The 23,370-nt window shown below is 41.7% G+C and overlaps 1 protein-coding gene across 1 annotated transcript in view; it reads left to right on the top strand.

Moving 5' to 3' along the window:
* rnf19b (ring finger protein 19B) overlaps positions 1 to 23,370 on the top strand; it is a 52,371-nt gene that overhangs the window by 4,825 nt on the left and 24,176 nt on the right. Inside the window, exon 2 of the mRNA XM_075449180.1 lies at positions 19,903 to 21,130. Coding sequence (XP_075305295.1) covers positions 20,484 to 21,130 — 647 coding nt within the window. The 5' untranslated portion in view covers positions 19,903 to 20,483. The remainder of the gene's footprint in view (positions 1 to 19,902; positions 21,131 to 23,370) is intronic.

Genomic DNA, 23,370 nt, shown 5'->3' with positions numbered 1-23,370 from the left:
TGTGTGAAGAGGAGGTTCGCTCTGAGCCACTGTAGCGCCCGCAGGCACGACATTAAACATTCAACAACTCAGCAGTACTGCTTCTGAACGCTCCTCTAATTATAGAAGCTCCCAGCTAGAATCTCTCTGCCTCCACCTTGCAGTGCATCGCTCTGGACTCTGAATCTTTCTGTGTGTGGGAGAGGGTGTTAATGAGAAACAGTGGGAGACTGAGAGAAAACTCAAACCTCCATTTGTGTACCCATCTGCCTCCCACTGCACATCACCCTGGAGGCTCTCGTGTTTAATTCTCTTTATAGATATAGATGGATATGTGCTTTATTCTCACTGCACATAAAACATATATTCAACCAAACTTTGTTTGTCATTCCCATTATAAAGAGAAATGGATCCATTAGTCATGGAGAAACGGGGTTTGTGGCTTTACTGAAGGTGAGCCCTCACTCGTGAGTCATTTCTTAGAAATTACAGCGTTCACTCCTCATTGGAGCTGATAATTAGCCTTCCCGAGTGTCAGCTCACATGAAGATGATATCTACAAATGTCAGTTGGAGGTGAACTAATCTGCTGCCTTCAGATATTTTACAAAATACAAAAATACTCTAAAATGTGCATTATTTTCTGCTTTTTTTGTCTTTATTGCGGTAAATGTGATATTCCGGTGTTTAGTAATGTTGTTTGTACAAACCCTAACCATCGATATGTGGCTGCTGAAGTGAACATTAACTCACTCTGATCGAATAGTTCCTTCATTTCCTTTATTTAATTCATTTTGGCAGATTTCTTGTGTTGTAGCTCATCTTAGAGACAATATTCAAACATGAGAAACTTCTATAAAAAGCATCAAAGTTAATGGTGATATGTTCCAATTTTCTAGTAATTCTTCTGGTTTTTGCTGTGTTTTGGTGTCCACCAACTCCTGATCAAGTTATTTAGCTATCACATCATAGCTTAGCGCATCGCATCGCATCGCATTGCATCGTAGCGTAGCGTAGCGCAGCGCATCGTATTGCATTGTATCGCATTGTATCGCATCGCATCGCATGGTAGCGCATCGCATCGCATCATATCGTAGCGTAGCGTAGCGCATCGTATTGCATTGTATCGCAACGCATCTCATCGTAGCGTAGTGTAGCGCAGTGCAATGCATTGCATCGCATCACTTCACATCGTAGCATAGCGTAGTGCAGCGCATCGAATCATATCGCATCGCATCGTACCGTATCACATCATATCGGATCGCGTCATATCGGATCGCGTCATATCGTATCGTATTGCATCGCATCGTATTGCATCGCATCACATCATAGCACATCGTAGCACATCGTAGCGCATCGTAGCGCATCGCATCATATCATAGCGCATCATATCGTAGCGCATCATATCGTAGCGCATCATATCGTAGCGCATCGTATCATAGCGTATCGTATCGTATCGTAGCACATCGTATCGTAGCGCATCGTATCGTAGCGCATCGTATCATAGCGCATCGTATCATAGCGTATCGTAGCGCATCGTAGCGCATCGTATCGTAGCGCATCGTTTCGTAGCGCATCGTACCATAGCACATCATATCGTAGCGCATCATATTGCATCGTATCATAGCGCATCATATCGTAGCGCATCGTACCATATCGTATCGTAGTGCATCGTACCACATCGTAGTGCATCGTACCACATCGTAGCGCATCGTATCGCATCGTATCGTATCCCAGCGCATCGTATCGCATCGTATCGCATCGTATCGCATCGTATTCCAGCGCATCGTAGCACATCATATCGTAGCGCATCATATTGCATTATACTCGGGTCAGGTTACTTTATTTGTACTGGTAGGTAGATTAGTTTTGCTGCCAAACAGATAACATCCACACAACAACAGAGAATCTACTGGAACTTCTGATGAAACTACCCAATGAATGATGAAAAGGTTAAAACTATAAAAACAGTAAAAGGATTAAAGTGCTCTGGTTCCACAAATCAGGACATCGGCCAATAACATAAAATACATAATCTCTTAAATTACGAACCGAATTAAACCCGATTACAGACATAAAAAATAAATAGATGAATAAAATGTGTGTGTGAGCTACAGCTTGTTCGGTTCAGTGAAAGCAGCAGGACTAAAGCCATTTTTGTTGTGCTTTGGTTCAATTTTAAACATCATTAATGCTTAAAATTACTGAACAAAGGAGGAGAGTCATCATCGTACTGCACCCAATCATCTCGTACCATCTGATACTGTATCATCATCTCATTTTCTGTATCATATCGTGTCGTGTAGTAGGCTCACAAGCTACCTAATAATAACATTTTGGTGCTACACAGATCACATAATGTGAGAATTTGCAGCATTCTGTTTGACATGTTACTGCTCAATGAAATCAATCAAGTAAAAAAATGCTAAAACATCCTTTTATGTGAAGGGAGTCACTGAACTGGAAGATATTTAAAAAAAAACCCCAACATTTTTCACATGAAAGTTGATCGTGGTAGCTTTAAATAATCTTTTTAACAGCTTCCTGTAATGACTGAAAATGATGTTTGCAGCACGGGAACTTTACTTGTTGCTATTGGTAACCAAAGCAAAATACAAACTAGGCTAATGCCAAAACTAAACTGACAATAGCAGTTTATTTCAACTCTCCTTATGACATATCAGGGAAATATTCACAAATATTTAGTTTTTTGTCACATTTAATCAGCAGCAGAATGAATGAACGGGTGGATGGAAATGTGAAGCAGCTGATGGAACATTAGGAAAGTGGAGATATGGAAATTGGCCGGCGGCATCGACTCTTTCCAGAGAAAAGTGAGGTGTAAACGCCAAGAACTTCACCCACTTGCTTTGAATATTTAATTCCTGTCAAACACTCTTTGCTTGCCCTTCAGGTTGTTCAAGGAAGTTTTGCTGAATGCTTGGATAATTTTCAGCGAATAGGTTTGTCGGTATTTGCTCAGGCTGTGTAACGCATGCAAATCATATTAGGCTCGTCCTTCCACAGAAAAGCCAGCATCATATCTGGTAATGAGGAGGAGTTTCCATGGAATCTCTCTTCCATTACCGCTGATGGCCCTTATTGCCTCAGCCCCTACGTGTTTGTGCCAAACCACACAAAACAGTGCACACTGCCCTCGATAACTCCCTCCCCCCTCGCTGCTTCTTTCCACATTTTCAGTTTTGAAACGTTTTCCAGTTACTTTTTTGATCACTGTTTTGATTTTCTACCGAACAAAAAAAAAAAAACAAACCCCAGAAATTAAAGTTTTTTTCCAGACAAACTTGTAGCTCAGAAGAAGCCAACTTTGTGTGTCACGATGACAGAAATATGTAAAAGTGGTAATTATCCTGTCATCTGTTGGCTATAAAGTGAATGATCCTGTTAATCTCTGAGGAAAAAGGGAAACGATTTAGTGAAGGAGTTTAGTGAAAAGTAGAAATATTGTTCTGATGATATAAGAGCCTTAAAAACCAGTAAAAGAATCTTAAAATCCATCCAGAAACACACACAAAGCCAGAGCAGAGATTAAAAACCTATATGGTAATATGAGCTCTCTTTCTGGACGGCTGAGTTTTGTAACAGCTGCAGTGGAAGAGCAGAAAGAAGGTTTACAATAATCAATTCTGCTTGTGATAAAAGCACCGATCAGCTGCTGTTTGCTGATACAAGTTAAGTTAAGATTTTATTCAGGTAGTTTTTAGGCTGGGATGTTTCAGAGTTGGGGTTCTGCTTCGGGTCTGATGCTGAAACAGGGCGCGGCCTGTCTGAATTAGTAATTAGAATAACCTTTGCATGACTGTGCGTTGATGGGAGGCTGCGGTGAAGAACACCGTGAATCAACGCTCGTGTGTCGCTGTAACTCAGTAAATCAGCTGTGACATGTGTAACTCAGGCTGTCGCTCCCTGTTCTCTGGAATAAGTTTTTTCTTCCAGTTTTTCCCTCTGTGGGAACCAGATGTTTTCATAAAGAAACTTCCTCGAAGGTGAGGATGTTTTGCTTGGCTCAGCTTCTGTGTGTGCTTTAGATTTGTGTCGTCCCGTAAAACAATGATTACCTCAGAGCTGGATGGGGCCGGACAACAGAACAATGGCTGCTTGAGCTCCATTTGGAAAGTGCATCTGAGACAATAAATCCCCATAATAATGCTTCAGTAGTTATTAGCCACACCGGTCGTGCACATATGGATGGCGTCAGAAGCTCCTTCTTCTGTGTTATTCTGCTTAAGTAGCATGCTCAGACACATTTGTGGGAAACTGCAGTTTGAATTCTGCGGCAGGAGTAGATTTATGAGTCTCTATAGGATGTTTTAGGCTTGCTTTAATCCTGACAACTGCTGTTTGTGGCAGAGTTTAATTCAATCTCAAGTGTTGCTGTGGTTCTTCGTAAATGAACCCACAACATGAGTACACAGTTTTGTACTTTTAAAACATACACATGAGACAGTTTATGTAGGCCTTTTAACTTCAATAAACGCATTAAGCTATTTACAAGCCGGGTGTTGCTGTAATTGTCCCTGCAGGGTGGGAGGGGGCTTTGGAGGCAGAACTGAAGCACAGCAGAGAGGGACCTGCCAGTTCTGCCTTAATGATCATTATGATCGTTTTCTTCCCCTGTGTGGCCTGTTGCCCTGTGAATGATTTATCTAAATACAACAAACAAACACGACTGAATCGTTTCCATCAGTTGTTGCATCTTGCTGCACTTTGCTGCTCCTCGTGTGTCCGGCTGTGGGCTGCATCTTCCTGCAGTGACAATGAGGGCAGGCTGACTTAAAGGGACTGTTCGCCTCTTTTGACAGGAATCGCTTGGCCCTATTTTCTCGGGACTGCTCGGCCTGCACTTCAGTCTGCACGGTCTACACAGCATGCAGTGATACGAAGGGAGAGAAAATAGGGCCAAGCGATTGTGAGGTCTGACTTTTTCCTGGAGAACGATTTTGTGATGCAAATGTATTACACTTTTGAACGCATATTGCTTTGAGAAGCAAAACGCTTTATTTTTTAAACCCCAGCCAACTAGCCGGACTACCTTCATCAACGCCAAAACTCACCTGGAACTCTGCTCACAGGACGCAGCAGGGGGTAAGAAAATGTTCATAAATGATGTTGCTAATATGGGATGTCATACAGCTTCATGTCAAAAGAGGCGAACTATCCCTTTAAGGAGGAAATGCAAACGATATTTAACCCTGATGATATTTTGGACCGGTTAGATTTTTCCCCACCTTTCTTTTCAGAAGGAAACAGAGCTGAGAGAAAGCTCCTCCCCTCGGCCCCCTTTTCTTTTTCTGGTCAGTGAGTAGGAGTCACGTAGCCTTCTAAATAACCTCAAATCCCCCAGTTGAAGCTCTAAATGACTTTTGCTCCTTTATCCCCCAAAGAAAAGGAACGCTTTAAGTGTGAAAACACGCAGTGCAGAGATTTACCTCCGACCAGAACCGTTCGGCTGGAAGTCTCACAGCAGGGTTGTGTTGTCACAGTGATCTCCACAAAGTGCCGGGTTAAGCCACGGTCTATTTCCTAAAGTGAGTGGATGAACAGAGAGGAGGAAAGCTGAAGGACAAACACATGCAGCAGCCCATTATCACCTAAGAGGTTATCCTGCTGCTCGGCCTTCCTTCCAATCACCCAACTGTATCCCCCCAAAATCTCAGCCGTGACCCGGTTTTAATTACATTTGTTAACTCAAAGCATTGAATGTTTAGTTTTTTGTTATTTTATGCTCTGACTTTTCTCTTTTAGGCTATTTTGTGCCGACTTTTTCTCTTGATTTGAGGATATCCTGCTGACCTCAGTTATAATCACGGATGGATCCGCTTAAAGAGGCACCGTTAACCTCATCCTGCTCACCTTTTCCCCACATTTCTGGTGGCCCTTTGGCCCACCATGCTGCTGACCCATCTGTCTAACCAAGACAGAAAGATGCCTGAGTTTCTGAGCATTAAATATCTGCAAAATGTGTTTCCTTTAGGTGTTTAACTTCGAGATCAAATGAGTTACATTTGTAAATCAGTTTAAAGTTTAAAAATCTGCTCTTTGTTTCACAGGTTCTTTCATTTTAACATCACCCCAGAACATATTGTGCATTTCATCCAGTTATTTTATGAAAGTAAATGTTTCAGTTGGGCCACTTCTGCTCCGTAGAAACACAAGTATCTTCACAACGGGGTCAGCGAGTCTGTTAGCTAATTGACTCTCATTAGTCCTTCCCTCAGACATCCACATAATACATTATTATCAGCTTGTGGAGCAGAGGACCACCTGTTCTGTCCTGAGACGGCCGGCCCCCCAGCTCTCAGAGCTAGCTGGGAGTTTAGTCGATATCTCTGCAAAGAGGATGAAAGTCTGAGCCGAGCCGCCTGCTGGACTCCATGTCGACACAATATCATCAGTCAGTTTAGATGGCAGGCTTTTAGCTGAGGCTCTTATCCACAGTGATGATATGTGACTGCATTAGCAGAGTTCACAGCGAAAATGAGGCAGCAAGTACAGATTTATGGAAGCCGCTTATTTATTGTATGTGCATGTTTACAGTCTGTACGGATGTGTGGACCTGCAGCCGTATTCTGGGTGTATACATTGTGTTTTACATCTGGGTTTTTCTGTAGTTGCAGCATTGGGGTTGGACAGGAAATGTAGGAGAGAGAACAGTGGAACTATTTGCATTCGGTGGTCGCGTTGCAGCCATGATGTCACCCGACGGGACTTTTTCTATGCAAACTGAGCAACTGAAACTGATTTTCAATTACATCTGAGGCACGCAGCACGGAGAAAAACAGAGTTTTGAGCCAGAGTGGGCTGCCAGGTTTCGTAGGAATCGGCAAAGGAAATAAACATCAGTGAAGTTCTTTGGAAAAACACATCTGACAAACAAATGTTGTGCTTTAGCTCCACATCTGTTGGTTCATGCTGATACTACAGATTCATGTTTTACATATAAAACATATTATCTAATTAACTGAAATCCTAATTATAGCTTTAATTAGCTCCATATTAATCAGCTGCACAATTAAAATGCCGCTTTAATTGTTTTTTAAATGAGTACATTCATCGGATTCCTCTTTTACCTTTTTGTGCACCTCTCCGGCAGGTTTAATCAAACTCAACTTTGGTGGTTTTTGTTTAAACTTGCTCGCTTGTTCTGGAGAAATGAACATGACAGATGAGAAGAGATCGTGACTGGCGTGTTTCGCTACGCTGAACAGCCAATCACAGCGAGATCTCTCACCGACAGACGCTATGCCAATTTTTCAAGTTGAATCAGTTAGAAAATAGTAGAGAAACAGATGTTCACTGGCTCCAGATGTGTGTGATGTCAGCTGATGTATAATTGGCCCCACCATTAGCCCCTCAGGTTAGTACAGTGATGGTGCATCTTTTCGGTTAGCCGGTGCTTCAGAGGCCATTTTTGTCCTTAAAGTGCCTTGAGTTGATTTGTTGCGAACTGCTGCTATATAGATAAAGTGGATTGAATTGAATCTGGATGGTTAAACTGTCACCACACCTTGGCTGTGTTCGAAACCGCATAAGACATACTACATACTGCATACTTCCACACTGCATACTCATCGATCAGACAGTATGCAGAGCGTTTACCCACAATGCATTTCGCTCCTGCCCGAGCCGAAATCAGCCGGCCTGAAGCTGATTTCGCTTAAGCTCTAAACTCTGTAAACTTTAGCAACATTTGAAACATTTTCAGGTGAGAAAGTAGTCGTTTAGATCCCCAACGTGTTGAAAACCTGACAAAATACCGGCTATTTACAATTTGGTTCCCACGAATTCGGCGCTACTAAAGCTAGCCGCAGTGAGCAACGCACTTCCGGTTATTTTCACAAAATAAAATACCCGTTGCCTTTTATCACAGGGAAAGCCATTACAATACAATTGGTGCTTTTGTTTTGAAAACAGGAAGTGAACCTACCCCTCGTTGTAGTTAGCTTGAAACTGCCGTTTTGACAGGAAATGACGATCGGCGACGTCACGTTACTTTGCATCTTGGGTAGTTTGAGTATGAGTAGTAACCTCATGATGCATACCCTACATTTTGGAGAATCTAGTATGCATCCGGGAACTTCTCGCTTACTCAAACTTGCATACTAACTCAAAAAGTTAGAATGAGTAGTAGGAGAAGTAGGAGAAGTATACTGTTTCAAACACAGCGAGTCGGTGTCATGGGGGGCTCCGAGCCTCATTGATAAGGCGAGTGGCGGATGGGAAGAAACTGTTCTTGTGGCGTGAGGTTTTGGTCCTGATGGACCGCAGCCTCCTGCCAGAGGGGAGTGTCTCAAAGAGTTTGTGACCGGGGTGCGAGGGATCAGCCACAATCTTCCCTCAGAGTCCTGGAGGCGTGCAGCTTCTGGAGAGATGGAAGCTCTGCAGTCTGCCCTCGTCCTTGGCAGCTGATGGAAGAGGTGAGGATGGACTCAGTGATGGGGGAGTAGAAGTGCACCATCATTGTCCTTGGCAGGTTGAAGAGAAGTGACACCTTACCTTTGGAAAATGAGGGCTTCGGGCTAAGTTGTTTGGATGTGGGAGGGATTGGGACTGGGCTTTTATTTGGCCTCTCACCTGAGTCCACTGGGCTGTTAAACCGCCGCTATCTTTGACTTCAGTCTTTGTCCATTCGCTCAATCATCTCTGAGTTAAACTAAGTTTTCCTACAAAACTACAACAATCTGCTCGATATAGTTGGAAATGGGGCAGAATGAATTTAATTATCACCAGGATTTGGGAGGTTTTTCCTCCCTTGCTTTGTTAAAAGTTGTGGGAATCGTGTGTTTCTCCAGCAGTTGTATTGGTGTGTGCATTGCAGTGTGAGTTCAGAGCGGACGTGTCGGAGCTGGCAGTGAATAATCTTGTTGCGTAACAGCAAGCGGCTCAGCTCACCTGTAGCACACAGCTGATTATTCTGTTCATTATGGGCTCTAATGTGGAGGAAGCTGACAGACGAGCCCACTGAAAATGAATCATTTCAGTCTCATAAACTCTCATTACGCGTTCATTTATCCTGTTTATGTCGTTTTACAGTTTGAGTGGTTTCTTTCATTCCTGGAGTTCACTGTGGAGGATCTTTAGTAAACTTTTATTGTAACTTTTTAGCTGAGGAAAAACAGCAATTCTTCACATTTTATTATTCCGCTCCGTTTCCTTGTGCTGTGTTTATGAGTGAGTGTAGCCGTAAGATGGATGTGGAGCGTGTGTGGCCAGCTGCAGCATGTGGGTTGGCTGTGCCCTGCAGCAAAGAGAGTGGAGGATCCCAAAGTGCTGAGGCTTAGATTCATGGTCTAAAACAGAACAGCCTGTCTGAGGAAAGCTGAGGACAGATTACCTGCAGAATACGCCCGTCTCTCTGAGTCGGGAAACCTGAAGACGCGGGATTAAAAGCCTCTCTATTGTGTTGAATTAAATCAAGCAAAAACAAGCGATAAAATGGTCTGAAATCTACAGGAAATATCATAAAAGGAAAGCCTTTGAGGTAAATCAAGGGGTCCTAAACAACTCCATCCTCTCCTTAACTCTGGTGTTTCCTTTGGAGATTAACTTCAAAGTAAACCTGCCTGTTTGGAGGAGGTGTCGATAAGAAGAATTAAAGAAGCGTCGGTTTGTGAAAATATTGGACGGTGCTCGTGGAGATTTAACAGAAACGCCCACATGGTCTTAAAAATATCTCAAATATCTTGAACAACCGTCTTTAAAAAATCTGGAACATGAGTTTGTATATACGGCACGAAATGCTTTCCTTAAACATTCAGATGAAATGTGATTTATTCCAACATTCACAGTTTTATTCAGCGTCCAAAACAATTTCTGCAGCCGGAATTTCAGCAAGAAGGAACAAGTAGCAACAAGGAGACGTGCCATTAATTTTCTGTAATTTATTCAGTCCTCCAGATGTGTGACGCCACTTCATGTGGCTGAAATGCAGCATTACTGTCTCAGGCTCGTTGAATTGTAAAGATTCTGCATCCAGTGTCCAGCGTTCTGAGAACTGAGCATCTCAGTTTGGCTGCTGCAAAAAGAGTTAAGATCCAGGAGAAAATTCTGATGTTGTTGTTGTAGCAGTCTAATCAATAAAGAATCGATTTTTAGATTCAAATCAATCTTTATCGTATCAATAAAGAATCGATTTTTAGATTCAAATCAATCTTTATCAAATCAAGAAAGAATCGTTTTTTAGATTTTAATCAATCTTTATCTAATCAATTCAATATAAACACAAGACACTTGTGCTAAAGAAAAATAAAAAATAAAGGACCAGACTCAGTGAATAATTACCTATACTCCCTATGATATAGATCAGTGAGCAGTGCTGACCAACATGTCATTGGGGTCATCAGGTGGGAACCTCCTTTCATCAGGGTTTCGTCTAGTTGGGCCCACGACACCTCCAGAAGGCTAGACAATGACCACTGGCGTCCCAGGTTCGGGTAGGGGGAGAAATAAAAGAATCAATAAAGAATCGATTTTTAGATTCGAATCAATCTTTATGGAATCAATAAAGAATCGATTTTTAGATTCTAATCAATCTTTATCGAATCAATAATCGATTTTAGAATTGAATCAATCTTTTTATCGAATCAATAAAGAATTGATTTTAGATTTGAATCAATCTTTATCGAATCAATAAAGAATAGATTTTAGATTCGAATCAATCCTTATCGAATAGATTTTTAGATTTGAATCAATCTTTATTGAATCAATAAAGAATAGATTTTTAGATTTGAATCAATCTTTATCGAATCAATAAAGAATAGATTTTTAGATTTGAATCAATCTTTATCGAATTAATCTTTATCGAATCAATAAAGAATAGATTTTTAGATTTGAATCAATCTTTATCGAATTAATCTTTATCGAATCAATAAAGAATCGATTTTTAGATTTGAATCAATCTTTATCGAATCTATAAAGAATCGGTTCTCAGAGCACCAGTCGGATCCGCTCTGTGTTAGTCCAGACTGACGAGTGTAAGTGGATGTTTTTTGGGGCAACTTGACCGCATGTGTTTGAAGCTTTGATGTAGAAAACAAGTCAGAGATTATAACAGGTGTGGAGGACTGAGTCTGCAGGGCTGCGCATGAAAGCAGCATGTTAAGTGTGTGCTGACTCGAGCAGCATTAGAGTAGGAGGATAAGTGTCGAACAAAGTCTGTGTGTGAGTGTGTTGACAACAAATCGTGTTCTCAGGCTGCTCAGGTCCATCTGCCAAACAAGGAAATGTAGCACAGTCTGCATGCTCCAGAGCACACTCATTTATTCATCCGGTTTATCAGTTATCAAACAACACGTCGCAGCAAACCGGTCAAATCACTAGAAATTCTTCACCTGAAACGGATCACTTAAGACTTAGTAAAGCTATGATAAAATATGAGAAATAAATGTGCAGTAGCAGACCATAAACGGTCCTGACTGACTGACCTGATGAATCTACAACCACAGGCCCAGCCAGGTTATTTCAGTGATGACCAGAGCGGTCGACCCGGAGCTGCAGGGATCAGCGCCGCAGATCAGTAGTCTGAAATGTACCGATGACTCAGATGCAGATAGTTAACTTTCTGCTGACTAAACTGTTGTTGTGAAATGCTCCTTTAACGCAGCTGCAGTCACCTGCAGTCTGAGCGTTGGAAGGCGCCCCTACTGATGGCTCCGTCCCAACTCAACAGAAGGTAACGGTTTTGTGTAGCTGCCGTTTCGTTCACGTATTATGAAATATCTGCTTGTTGAGGCTGAAATATGTGACAAATAACCCCAGCACCAGAAACATGCTTTATATGTGCGTCAAACGACAGATTCTGGTAAAAAAAATAACTCCAAGGTTCCTCACTGTAGCACTCGAAGCAAAGGAAATACCATCTGGAGTAATTGTATAGCTAGACTGCTTCTCCCTGAAGCAGACAGTTCTGAGTCATCCAGGTGTTTATGTCTTTAAGACATGCTTGTAGTCTGACCAACCTATTGGGTTCACCTGGTTTTATAGATAAGTACAACTGGGTATCATCAGCATAGCAATGGACATTTATGCCATGCTGTCTAATAACGTTACCTAATGGAAGCATGTTTAAAGTAAAAATTATCGGTCTAAGCACAGAACCCTGAGGAACTCCATGACTTACTTACGCTGGTATGTGAGGAAGATTCTTCATTTATAAGAACAAACTGGAATATTTCACATAAATATGACTTAAACCAGCCTAACACAGTTCCTATAATCCCAATAACATGTTCAAGTCTTTTTAATAAGATACTGTGATTGACCGTATCAAATGTTGCACTGATATCCAACAGAACGAGCACAGACACAAGTCCGCTATCAGAGGCTCAGAGGAGATCATTGGTAACTTTCAGCAATGCTGTTTCTGTGCTATGATGCACTCTGAATCATGACTGAAACTCTTCAAACAGATTATTTCTGTGGAAATGATCACAAAGTTGAGCTGCAACTATTTTCTCAGGAACTTTAGACATAAAAAAAGGGAGATTGGAGACATGTCGATAATTAGCTAACACTTCTGAATCAAGAGTAGGTTTTTTTTAAGTAAAGGTTTAATTACAGCTGAGGTACAACGGAGACAGATTGATCAAATCTAATCCAAACTTGGATTGGGATTGGGTCTAAAATACTAAAAGATGATGGTTTAGAAGAGACTGTTGCTGTTAGCTCAGAGAGATCAACTGGGCAGAGACAGTCTAAATCTAAAGCTGCTGTACGTGATGCTACATAAGTGATAATCGTGGGAAGGATTCCATGAATCTTCTCTCTGATATTAATCAACTTTCAAAGAAATTGAAACCAAGGCTCGGCTTGTTCTCGTTTTTCTTTCAATGCCAGAAAACGTCTTGTTGCTTGTCCTTGATTATGGAGACACTGTTTCCACGAATGCTTCTGCCAGCTGTTGGATGCTTTTCATCACCGGGCTTTAAGATTCATAACAGGATATAAATCAATCCTGCTCTTAGCGCCGTACCTGTCAACTTTCAAACAGCTTTTTAAGACACTCGGAAACTCTTGTCGTTTGTCGTTGCTTTCAGTGCTTTGGTGTTTTGTTCCAGTTGTGTTTTAGGTCCTTTAAAAAAAAAAAAAAAAACGAGTCTCAGTGAGGCTAACCTGTATAAATAATAGATAATAACCTGAAACTGTTGTGATGTTCAGCTGAAATATTTAAGATGTGCTCTTTGAAAGAATCAGGAGAACAGTGAATGTTTTTATTAATGGTTTCACGCGTTAGTTGCTGTTCAAATAAAATCAAAAAGTAAACTAAATAAACTTCATCTTTTGCCAGTGACTATGCTGCTATGTGCTTTCTTTTTCCCATGACGGCAAGATCTAAGCGACGTCTCCTATCACTGACAGACGTTTGGCGCTCTGCCCTCAGTCTGACTGATAAGAGGCGTTTAAGATTTTAAAGACCTGATCAGGTCAAAGATTGACTCTGAAGTGTGACATTACACCCGTTTTTATTGTTTCTCATGAGTCGCTAAAAGCAAACAAAAGCAGGCTGTCAGCATGTGTGCTGACATCTTAAGATGTTTCTTAGGGTTTTATCACAGAGCTGACACATGATGAAAGCCTTAATGAAAACTGGGAATAGGTGCAAACATGAGAAGTAAATTTAAATACAGTAAATAAGGCAGAAACAGAGCTTTAAAGTGAACATCTGCTCTGAGCTCCTTTGTCCTCCAACTCAGCCTGAACCCGCTCAGACGAGCTTTCTGTCCTTTCTTTAAGGAGTCTTCAGGAATAGTTCTCCAGGCTTCTTGAAGGACATCCCAAAGCTCTTCTTTGGATGTGGGCTGCCTTTTGTTCCGTTCTCTGCCAACATGATCCCACCCTGCTTCAGTAATGTTGAGCTCCGGGCTCTGGGGAGGATTCATCCCTCCATCAGACCTGCTGCCACTGATTTTCAGCCCACTTCTTGTGTCCTTTGGCACAGCTCAGCCTTTTCTCCCTGTTTCCCTTCCTTAAGAACGGCTTCTTGACAGCCACCCTTCCATGGAGCCCATTTCTGATGAGGCTTGGGCCAACAGCAGATGGATCAGCTGAAGGTCCAGATGCATCTCTCAGCTCCTGTGTCAGGTCTTTGCTGGATTTTTTCCTCTTTCTTAAGGACATCACTTTCAGATCCTGTTCATCTGCTGTAGATAGTTCTTTAGGCCTGACACTTCTTCTTCTGTCCTCCACTTGTCCAGTTTCCTCAAATGTTTTAAGGACGCACTGCACACCATGCTGAGATATGCCAAGTTTTCAGCTAACAGCTCTTTGGGAATCACCTTGTTGCTGCAGAAATCCTGTTTTCTGTCTGTCAGACTGTGTTATCTTTGCTGTTTTTCACAGATGCAACTAAAGAAATGGGAACAAATGATGTGTCTCTGTGACAGGCTGCTGGGAACAAAGTGCCTAAAGATCCAGTTTAAAATGGCTTCTTTGCTGAGTTGTCTGTTCTGTGTGGACACAACACTGGTTGATCCCTTGAGTTAGGAGCCTTTTTCCTGCTTGAATGGTTCATAGGTCAGAGTTAAGTGGTTTAACAAAGAAAAAAGGACTGAAAATGAGTGAAAAAGTGTTCAAAGAAAGACTTTGAAAGACCTTCAGAAAGCTGGAGAACTGTTGATCAGGACTATTTAAAAGGATTATAAAGAACAACTCTTTTGTACATTACTTCCTGTGAGTAAGAACATGTGTAACGTTTTGATGAGTCCTCTCATCTTGGTTGTATTTGTGTGTATTCCTCCACTTTCTGCACTCTTTTTGGCTGTCTGGTAGGGTTTTATCTCCAGCTCATATCTGAGAGCTGGTTATACTGAACAAGCTGGCATAGAGTTTCTTTTTTACTTCCTTGTGTCCTTTTCCATGTTAAGCATCACGATGACTGGCAGTAGATGGACTTTAAAGAAACAGTCCGCTCATTGTAATCCAATCATAACCACATCAAATAGCTTAAAATCAGATTAGACCAGTTCATACATTATATATACTGTATACTTTGATAAAATTCTTCGCCCTGAGCGTGCAGTAGGCGATGGTGGAGAGAAATAACTCCCTTTTAACAGGTAAAAACCTCCCGCAGAAGCAGAACCAGGAAGAGCGGCCGTCTGCTTTGATCAGTTGAGGGTTGCACTGGAAAAAATCTAAATCTTACCAAGTATATTTGTCTCAATGAGTATCTCATTACACTTGATATAAGACACAACTGCCTAACAAGTACTATTTCAGCCAGATATAGGGACTTGTTTTAATACAATACATCTTGAATATCTTTTTAAGTGAAAAAGTCTTGAAAACAAATAGTTTTGAGTCATATTTCACATGAAACAAGCTTTTTTTTTTTCATTTGAAGAGGTTTTTAAGCTAATTTCAAGATCACTTTTATCTCAAAAGTCCCAAATATCACATTTTATTTCAAGAAATCTTGACAAGCCGATTTTCACAAGTTCCATTGGCAGATTTTTTTTCTTATTTCAAGCAAAAACGTCTTGTATTTGTTGTTTTTCTTACTTATTTTTGGAGGGGCATTTTTTCCAGTGTGAGAGGACGGGAAAGAGAGAATAACAAGTAAAACAAGTGTTTCATCATAAGAACGAGGCTGCAAAGTTGACATTTAGGGTCAGAGATATTCGCTCGACTGTCAAACCAAACAAAATGAGTTCAACTTGCATCCCAACCACTAAACTTTTAAAGTAACTTTACTTAAAACCTCTTGGTTAAGGCTACACATTATGATGTGTAACGGTTAGTCATCACAAGCCATGTGATTATGGTTATTATTGTGGTTAGAGAGCAAAGTTCCAGCTTCACGTTTTCAGTTCCCACAAAGAGTAGAAAACCATCCGAGTCTGTTTTAACTGTGAAAAGCTGTAGCTTTGCTTAGTTTCAGCGGATTGTTTCAGTCGGAGGTCGTATGTTATCGTTCTTCTAATATTATAATCTGTGAAGACATTTGCTATTTTCATGATTGCGCCCACTTTTTCTACTTTGAGGGGTATTTCTTTGGATTTCTGTGAACACTTTATTTCCCACGTGTACGCAATTAATTTTGACCTGAATATTTGGTGTATGAGTTAATCCACCAGCAGCATTGGACTGATGAATGCACTGTAGCTCAGAGATGCAGAGTGGCCATCCGGGATTGATTTATTCTTGTGTTTTTGAATATTGCAAAACTAAAATAAAGTATCGACACTGAGGCTCAGCTTAAGTCTTAATGCTAGATACTGTAAAATCCTATTGGATTAAAGATAAATGCAGCAGAAATAGAAATATCATCCTCGTTATTCCAAATATTCTTCTTTCTTGTCATCTTTTAACTAACACAACGACAGTTGAATCAGAAATTTGAGTGTTTTATGATAAAAGCTACCAAGCCACACCAAGATATTCTCATATTTGTGTTCTTGAACCAATTAATCAAACCACAAAAGACCTCCAAAATCAATAGAGTTCACATCTGGTTCATGTGTTCCTCCAGTGAGGTCACTATCAGTCAGTAAACAATAAAAACATCTCATGTGCTTCCAATCTGCCTCATGCGTTCCTGTTTAAGTTCATAATGTGACCACTAGAGGGCGCAGAGGTGTCCACATGTCATGTAAAGTTGGTTCAGAGCTGAATGAAAATAGCAAAAGATGATTGAAATTACAATGAGAACCACTAAAACTGGATCTCCAGCTTTCCTGGTCCCGTCTGAAAGCTTCCCAAACGCCTCTGTGTGTGATTTACAGGCCTGTAATCTGTGGCTGGGTCTTTATGACCTGGAAAGTGTGGACTCAGACTTTCAGCTCAGACGTGAGGAAACGCTCGTCAGAGGCTACTTATCCTGTCTGCTTCTCCCTGATTGGTCGGCTTATCTTTTTCCTTGTGTGTGCGTCACAAGCACAAACCCCCCCCACCTCACGCTCCTCACAGAGAGGCTCAGATCTCAATCACATGAATGGGCTGACGCTCGCCGTGTGCGTGTTTGTGTGTGTGTTTGTGTGTGTTTGGTAATAATCAGATTTGTGAACCTTAAGTCAATCAGAGCGGCCGGCCAGTCGTCTGCTGCTCAAACACAGAAAACATCTGCAGTGAATCCATTTATTTCATTATGGAATGATGCTAATATAAATGTAAGAAATTGTAGAACATTTTTGGTTTTCAAAAGGATGGTTTCTAATGCAATTTTTGAGGGCTCCAAGTATTTATAATTTGTGAAGGATTTTGTGTTTATTTATATTTATTTTTTTTTTTTTTTATTGATGTTTGTTTCAGACAGATGCAAAAAACTAACTGTTACATTATTACAGTTACATGGTAAGAATAGCAAACAATGTATTCTTTTTCAGTTTCTGCCCAGTCTTTTTTTTTTCTTTACAAACAAACATAAATAAAACAAAAAACCAAAACTACAGTCCAGCAACAACATACACATCAAGCCAGACTTACAACACAAAACCTAGATCAACAAAACAAAAACACAACACCCTAGGAAGTCTACATAGCATACATGTCCTGTACCTGAAAAGAAAAAAATATATATATATACTGTATATATATATATATATATATATATATATATATACATATATATGCAGAGGTAGGTAGTGTCATCCTTACATATCCAGTGGTTGGGCAGGAATGGGCCCCGTACTTCATTAAATAGAGCTTCCCTCCCCAGCCACTCTATAGGTGACACGCTCATAGCTTGCCATTGAGCTTAGAACCTCTATCCACTCCTTAAAAGTGGACAAGATGGGAGATTTCCAGTGGCGTAAAGTTATCCTGCACCCTGTTATCATAGCTAAACGACACCATGATTTTCGGCGTTTTGACATTTGAATATTATTTGGAAGCAGTCCCAAAAGACACAACGAAGGGTTTTTGGTCAAGTGCGTACCAAACATCTTATTCAAGAACAAAATGATGGCATTCCACATGTCACTAGTTTTGTCACACTTATATAACATGTGCACCAGAGTTCCCACCTTTCTATTACATCTCCAACATATATCACTATTTCTAAGTTTCAGTCTTGCCAATTTGGAGGGAGTCCAGTAGGATCTATTTAATATCTTATAATAGCTGTGATTGTGTTTCACGTGAGTAACAGTACCATGATGCACATAGATTTTTTTCACAGTCATTTTCTGGAATCTCCTGAGCCAGGTCCCCATCCCAACATAGTTTTAAACCATACAGTTTTGGCACTTGTGTACTTCTGATGAATTCATAGAATTTTGATGCTCCTCTGTTTTTATCTCCTATTTTATGTGAAATTTCCTGAATTCCAGTTATACCGTGCTGAATATGTGGATTTTGTGTTTATTATTCTTCTATTTTTTTACTTTATTGGATGCAATTCTGTTTTTTTGTCTTTTCTCTTTTTACTATTATTTTTCTTCTTACTTTAGTATTTGTAAAAATATAGGTTGATGGGTAGCTTCATTTTGTTCAACAGGACAGGCCTTATTAAATATAAGCATTACGCTTCAGCCTGTAGGCCTTTTCAGTCACTTAAAAAAAATGCTATGATTGTACTGAACACATTTGTTGTTTACTGTGTGACTGAATAAAACAAACAAACAAAAAGTGAGTGAGCGTGACGACTCACGGCTCCGGCTCTGAGCTGACAGAAACGTGGTCAAACCTGCTGTTTCTGGAGTTTTATGGATTCTTAGCTGCAATTCGCCTTTAAAACAAAAACACAACCTGGCAACTTAAGCGTCTCCCACGCTGCTCACACACTCTGTAATTGTTGTGAGGTTGTAATTAGCATGTGTGTACGTAATTATTACTTTTCACTCGTGTGTGTGTGTGTGTGTGTGTGTGTGTGTGTGTGTGTGTGTTCATTCAGAGATGCTCAGAGAGGGTCGGTTACATGTTTGCATGTCAGTGTGTGTTTTTTAGCATGTTTGTGCGTGTTTTTATTGTATTTCTGCGGCGTATATTTCTGTGTTTGTAAGAATGATTTAATTATATGTGTGTTTGTGTGTTTTAATGTGTGTAATTACATGTGTATCAACGGGTCTGTGAATGTGTAATTACTGAGTTTTACGTGTGTGTGTTTATTCAAGGATGTGTGTGTGTTTATTTGTGTGTGACGGTATGTAATCACCTGTGTGTGTGTGTGTGTGTGTGTGTGTGTGTGTGTGTGTGTGTGTGTGTGTGTGTGTGCTTCAATGTAATTATCACTTCTAACGTGTGTGAGCAGCTAAACTGTGTGTTCATGTGCAGCTTTTAAGGCCTTTTTGTGTTTTTGTGTATTTTTATCCAGATGCTTGTTTTTGTTTGTGTAACAAGTGTTCAGGTGTCTCTTTGTGCCAATTTTATCCTTCTCTGTGTGTGTGTGTGTGTGTGTGTGTTTTCATATTTGGGTTTAAACCTTTTTGTGTGTGACTCTGTTTTTTATTAATTTTTATTTTATTTTGTGAGTATTTTTTGCATCATTTACGTTAGTCTGATTTTTTTCAGTTTAAGCTCGACTGTGTGTGTGTGCATGTGCATCGGTACCAGAGTCACAGAGTGGGTCGCTGTTTTCCTCGCTCATAGTGAGCATCGCCATGGTAACGGCACTAGCAGCGCAGTGTGAAGTGGAGGACGAGCTTGTGGTGCTCAGTGTGATGGAGAAACAGACAGAGACTGGTTTCACAATAGGACGCGATTGGTCAGACTCGGCGATGATGTCATGTGTTTAACCGGGCGGTTTTTAACGCGTCCCGTCACGCCGCGTTTTGTTCCGTTTGACCCTGTAATTACGGCCGGTTAACACGTGTGAGTCTTGTGTTTGGATGTCGTCGGCGCAGAAAGATTATCAGTTCAGATCCAAGCCCAGGAGGAGCCAAGCAGAGGCGGGGGGGGGGGAGGAGGAGGGGTGTGTCATGCCGAGCATGCTCTTTGTGTTAACTTCCTGCTCTCTGCTTCCCGACAGAGACGAGCGTTCAGAGGAGCCGGCGTTCAGCGGCGAGGAAGAGAAGCAGCTCTGAGCACAGATGAGGACAGCTGGATCCAAACCTGAGGACAGCTGGATCCAAACCTGAGGACAGCTGGATCCAAACCTGAGGATCAGACATTCAGACTGAGCACAACTCTGTAGATTTCCTTTTTTTTCTCACCCAACTCTCTGTTTTTTTTAGGGGAGGGATTCATTGATACAGACTTTAAGGTTTCTGTCTAACAGTGTTTGAACTCGACGTTTGCCTCAGAGATGAAAGCTTCGTACTTTTCTTCTGCTCTGTGGACATTTTGAGAGAAACTCTGTGAGCCGAAGGGGATTTTTCTCCCCCACGCGTCACCGCTTTCATTTTCAGTTTGTCTTATCTCTCTCTGCCTTTTTCCTGATAGTGTTTGTGTTCTCATAAAAGGAAGAGAAGGAAGGAACTGTTTCTCAAGCGTCTCTAAAGAATTTGCATTCTCGTTTCACAAGGGGGACAACGCCTCCCTTGTGAGTCTTGCAGATTGTTGCTTTACTGGGAGACGATCAGCTGCCTCTGTGGGCGTTTTTCTGGGGAAATGGGATCAGAAAAGGACTCGGAGTCGCCTCACTCATCAGTGAGTGGCGTCCCCAACCCTAAGTGCCGTGCGGCGGGCAAACGCCAGGGCCGCATCTCCTTCCACAGCCTCTTCCACAGTAAACGGGGCTCTCAGGGTACCAGGGGCCCCAAAGGAGGAGCCACCACCCCTGTAACGCATCATCACGCCACACAGCAGCTTCTCCCTTCTGCCTTGAGTTCAGCGCCCACCGCAGCCTCCGGTACGCCCACAACCGCCGCCGCCACCTGCCAGGATGCAGCCTCCGGCACCCCGTCGAAGCCCCTGTCCTCCAGCCAGCCGTCCCTCGGAGGGGCCACAGCCTCTGGGGAGCCCGGCCTCCTGGAGTGCCCCCTGTGCCTGGTGCGCCAGCCCGCCAACCAGCTCCCCGAGCTGCTGGGCTGCAGCCACCGCTCCTGCCTCTGCTGCCTGCGCCAGTACCTCCGCATCGAGATCACCGAGAGCCGAGTCCAGCTGAGCTGCCCCGAGTGCGCCGAGAGGCTGGCCCCGCGACAGGTGGCCGACATCTTGGATGACGCGGCCCTGCTGGAGAAGTACGAGGAGTTCCTGCTGAGGAGGTGCCTCGCCTCCGACCCGGACTGCAGATGGTGCCCGGCCCCAGACTGCGGGTAAGAGTCAAATGTTTTAGCTCCGCCGTGTCCTTCTGCAAAGGCCGAACTGTTTGGTTTAGTCACCAGGGTGCTGTTATCAGGGGTTATTCCATCGAAGAAGCTAAAACCAATTTGATTCTTTCCAGTGTATTTTCACAGTCGTGACGAGGAGAGGAGACGAAGCACCTTTAACAAAAGATGGTCAGCTTATTGTGTCTGTCGAGTTGGAGTCATGGTTCATAAAAGTCATATTCATTATGACTTCACTGGAAAAAATCTAAGTCTTACCAAGTATATTTGTCTCATTTCTAGTCAAAATATCTCATTACACTTAATATCAGACACAACTGCCTAACAAGTACCATTTCAGCCAGATATAGGGACTTGTTTGAAGACCATACATCTGGAATATCTTGTTTAATGAAAAAGTCTTGAAAACAAATTGTTTTGAGTCACATATCATATGAAACAAGCTTTTTTTGACATTTGAAGAGGTTTTTAAGCTAATTTCAAGATCACTTTTATCTCAAAACTCCCAAATATCACATTTTATTCCAAGAAATCTTGACAAGCCGATTTTCACTAGTTCCATTGGCAGATTGTTTTTGCTTATTTCAAGCAAAAACATATTGTATTTGTTGTTTTTCTTACTTATTTTTGGAGGGGCATTATTTCCAGTGCATTATGAAGAATTAACAGGAAGCTGCTGATCTATCAGCCTCGTTTGAGACTCAGTTCACAAATATCAAACAGCTTTGAAGCTCTTATCTCGCTTGCCTTAGAGGAAACTCACCCTGCACTGCTAAAAGCAAAAAAAAAAAAAGCTGTGAGAACAGAAAGTTTAACAACTGTGAAAGAGCCACAAAGTGAAAATGCAGCAGGGCCCCGAGGCTTCTCGGTGACGGATGTGTGAGAGATTTCAGACGGTGTTAACCATGAGACTCTGTGGCCTGATCAGATAACAGAGACAGACTGAGAGTAAGGAAGACGAACCGAAGAGCTGTAACTGGGTTAGAGGGCTGTGTGTGTCGGGCCTGTGGTCGGAGAGAGGCTGAGCAGTTTCAGGAACACATGAGAGGCGTTTGCTTCACGGCGGAAATCAGGAGTGATTCATTCTGTTTGTGTTCCTGCGTGTGTTTTTTTGGGAAAGAGGACTGCAGATGTTCAGTAAATATCACCCTGCTCTGGTTTTTGGAGAGTAAGGCCGGAACAGTCGCAGGGGAAAGCCACAGCATCTGTGTTGGAGCGTGAATCTGACTCCTCTGCAGCCTGAGAAGACCAACTGGCCCAATTGAAAGCTTTTAAAGGGAGGCAAGCAGGTTTGCAAACACAAACGTTGATTTAGAAGCATTTAAACTGAACCATTTGAGCTCCTTAAAGGGATAGTTCGCCTATTTTGACATGAAGCTGTATGACACACTAGAAAAAATGCCCCTCCAAATAGAAGTAAAAAAAACAACAAATACGAGACGTTTTTGCTTGAAATAAGCAAAATAATCTGCCAATGGAACTAGTGAAAATCGGCTTGTCAAGATTTCTTGAAATAAGATGTGATATTTAGGACTTCTGAGTTAAAAGTGATCTTGAAATTAGCTTAAAAACCTCTTCAAATGTCAAAAAAAGCTTGTTTCATATGAAATCCGACTCAAATCAATTTGTTTTCAAGACTTTTTCACTTAACAAGATATTCCAGATGTATTGTATTAAAACAAGTCCCTATATCTGGCTGAAATAGTACTTGTTAGGCAGTTGTGTCTGATATCAAGTGTAATGAGATACTCAATGAGACAAATATACTTGGTAAGATTTATATTTTTTTCCAGTGCATCCCATGTTAGCATTTTCTTACCCCCTGCTGCGTCCTGTGAGCCGAGTTCCAGCCTCGTTTTGGCGTTGATGAAGGTAGTCCGGGTAGTTGGCTGGGGGTTAAAAAATAAAGCGTTTTGCTTCTCAAAACAATATGCGTTCAAAAGAGTAATACAATTGCATCACAAAATCGTTCTCCAGGAAAAAGTCAGACCTCACAATCGCTTGGGACTATTTTCTCTCCCTTCGTATCACTGCCTGCTGCCGACAGCCGCGCCTGTTACGGTGTTTGGTGTTTGCTGCTCGGTCTGCACTTCGGTCTGCACGGTCTACACAGCAGGCAGTGATACGAAGGGAGAGAAAATGGGGCCAAGCGATTGTGAGGTCTGACTTTTTCCTGGAGAACGGTTTTGTGATGCAAATGTATTACTCTTTTGAACGCATATTGTTTT

The sequence above is a fragment of the Odontesthes bonariensis genome, chromosome 18, assembly GCF_027942865.1.
Source record: "Odontesthes bonariensis isolate fOdoBon6 chromosome 18, fOdoBon6.hap1, whole genome shotgun sequence".
Lineage (NCBI taxonomy): Eukaryota > Metazoa > Chordata > Actinopteri > Atheriniformes > Atherinopsidae > Odontesthes > Odontesthes bonariensis.
Note: the sequence above shows the minus strand (reverse complement) of the source record. Positions and strands in the feature narration are given on the sequence as shown.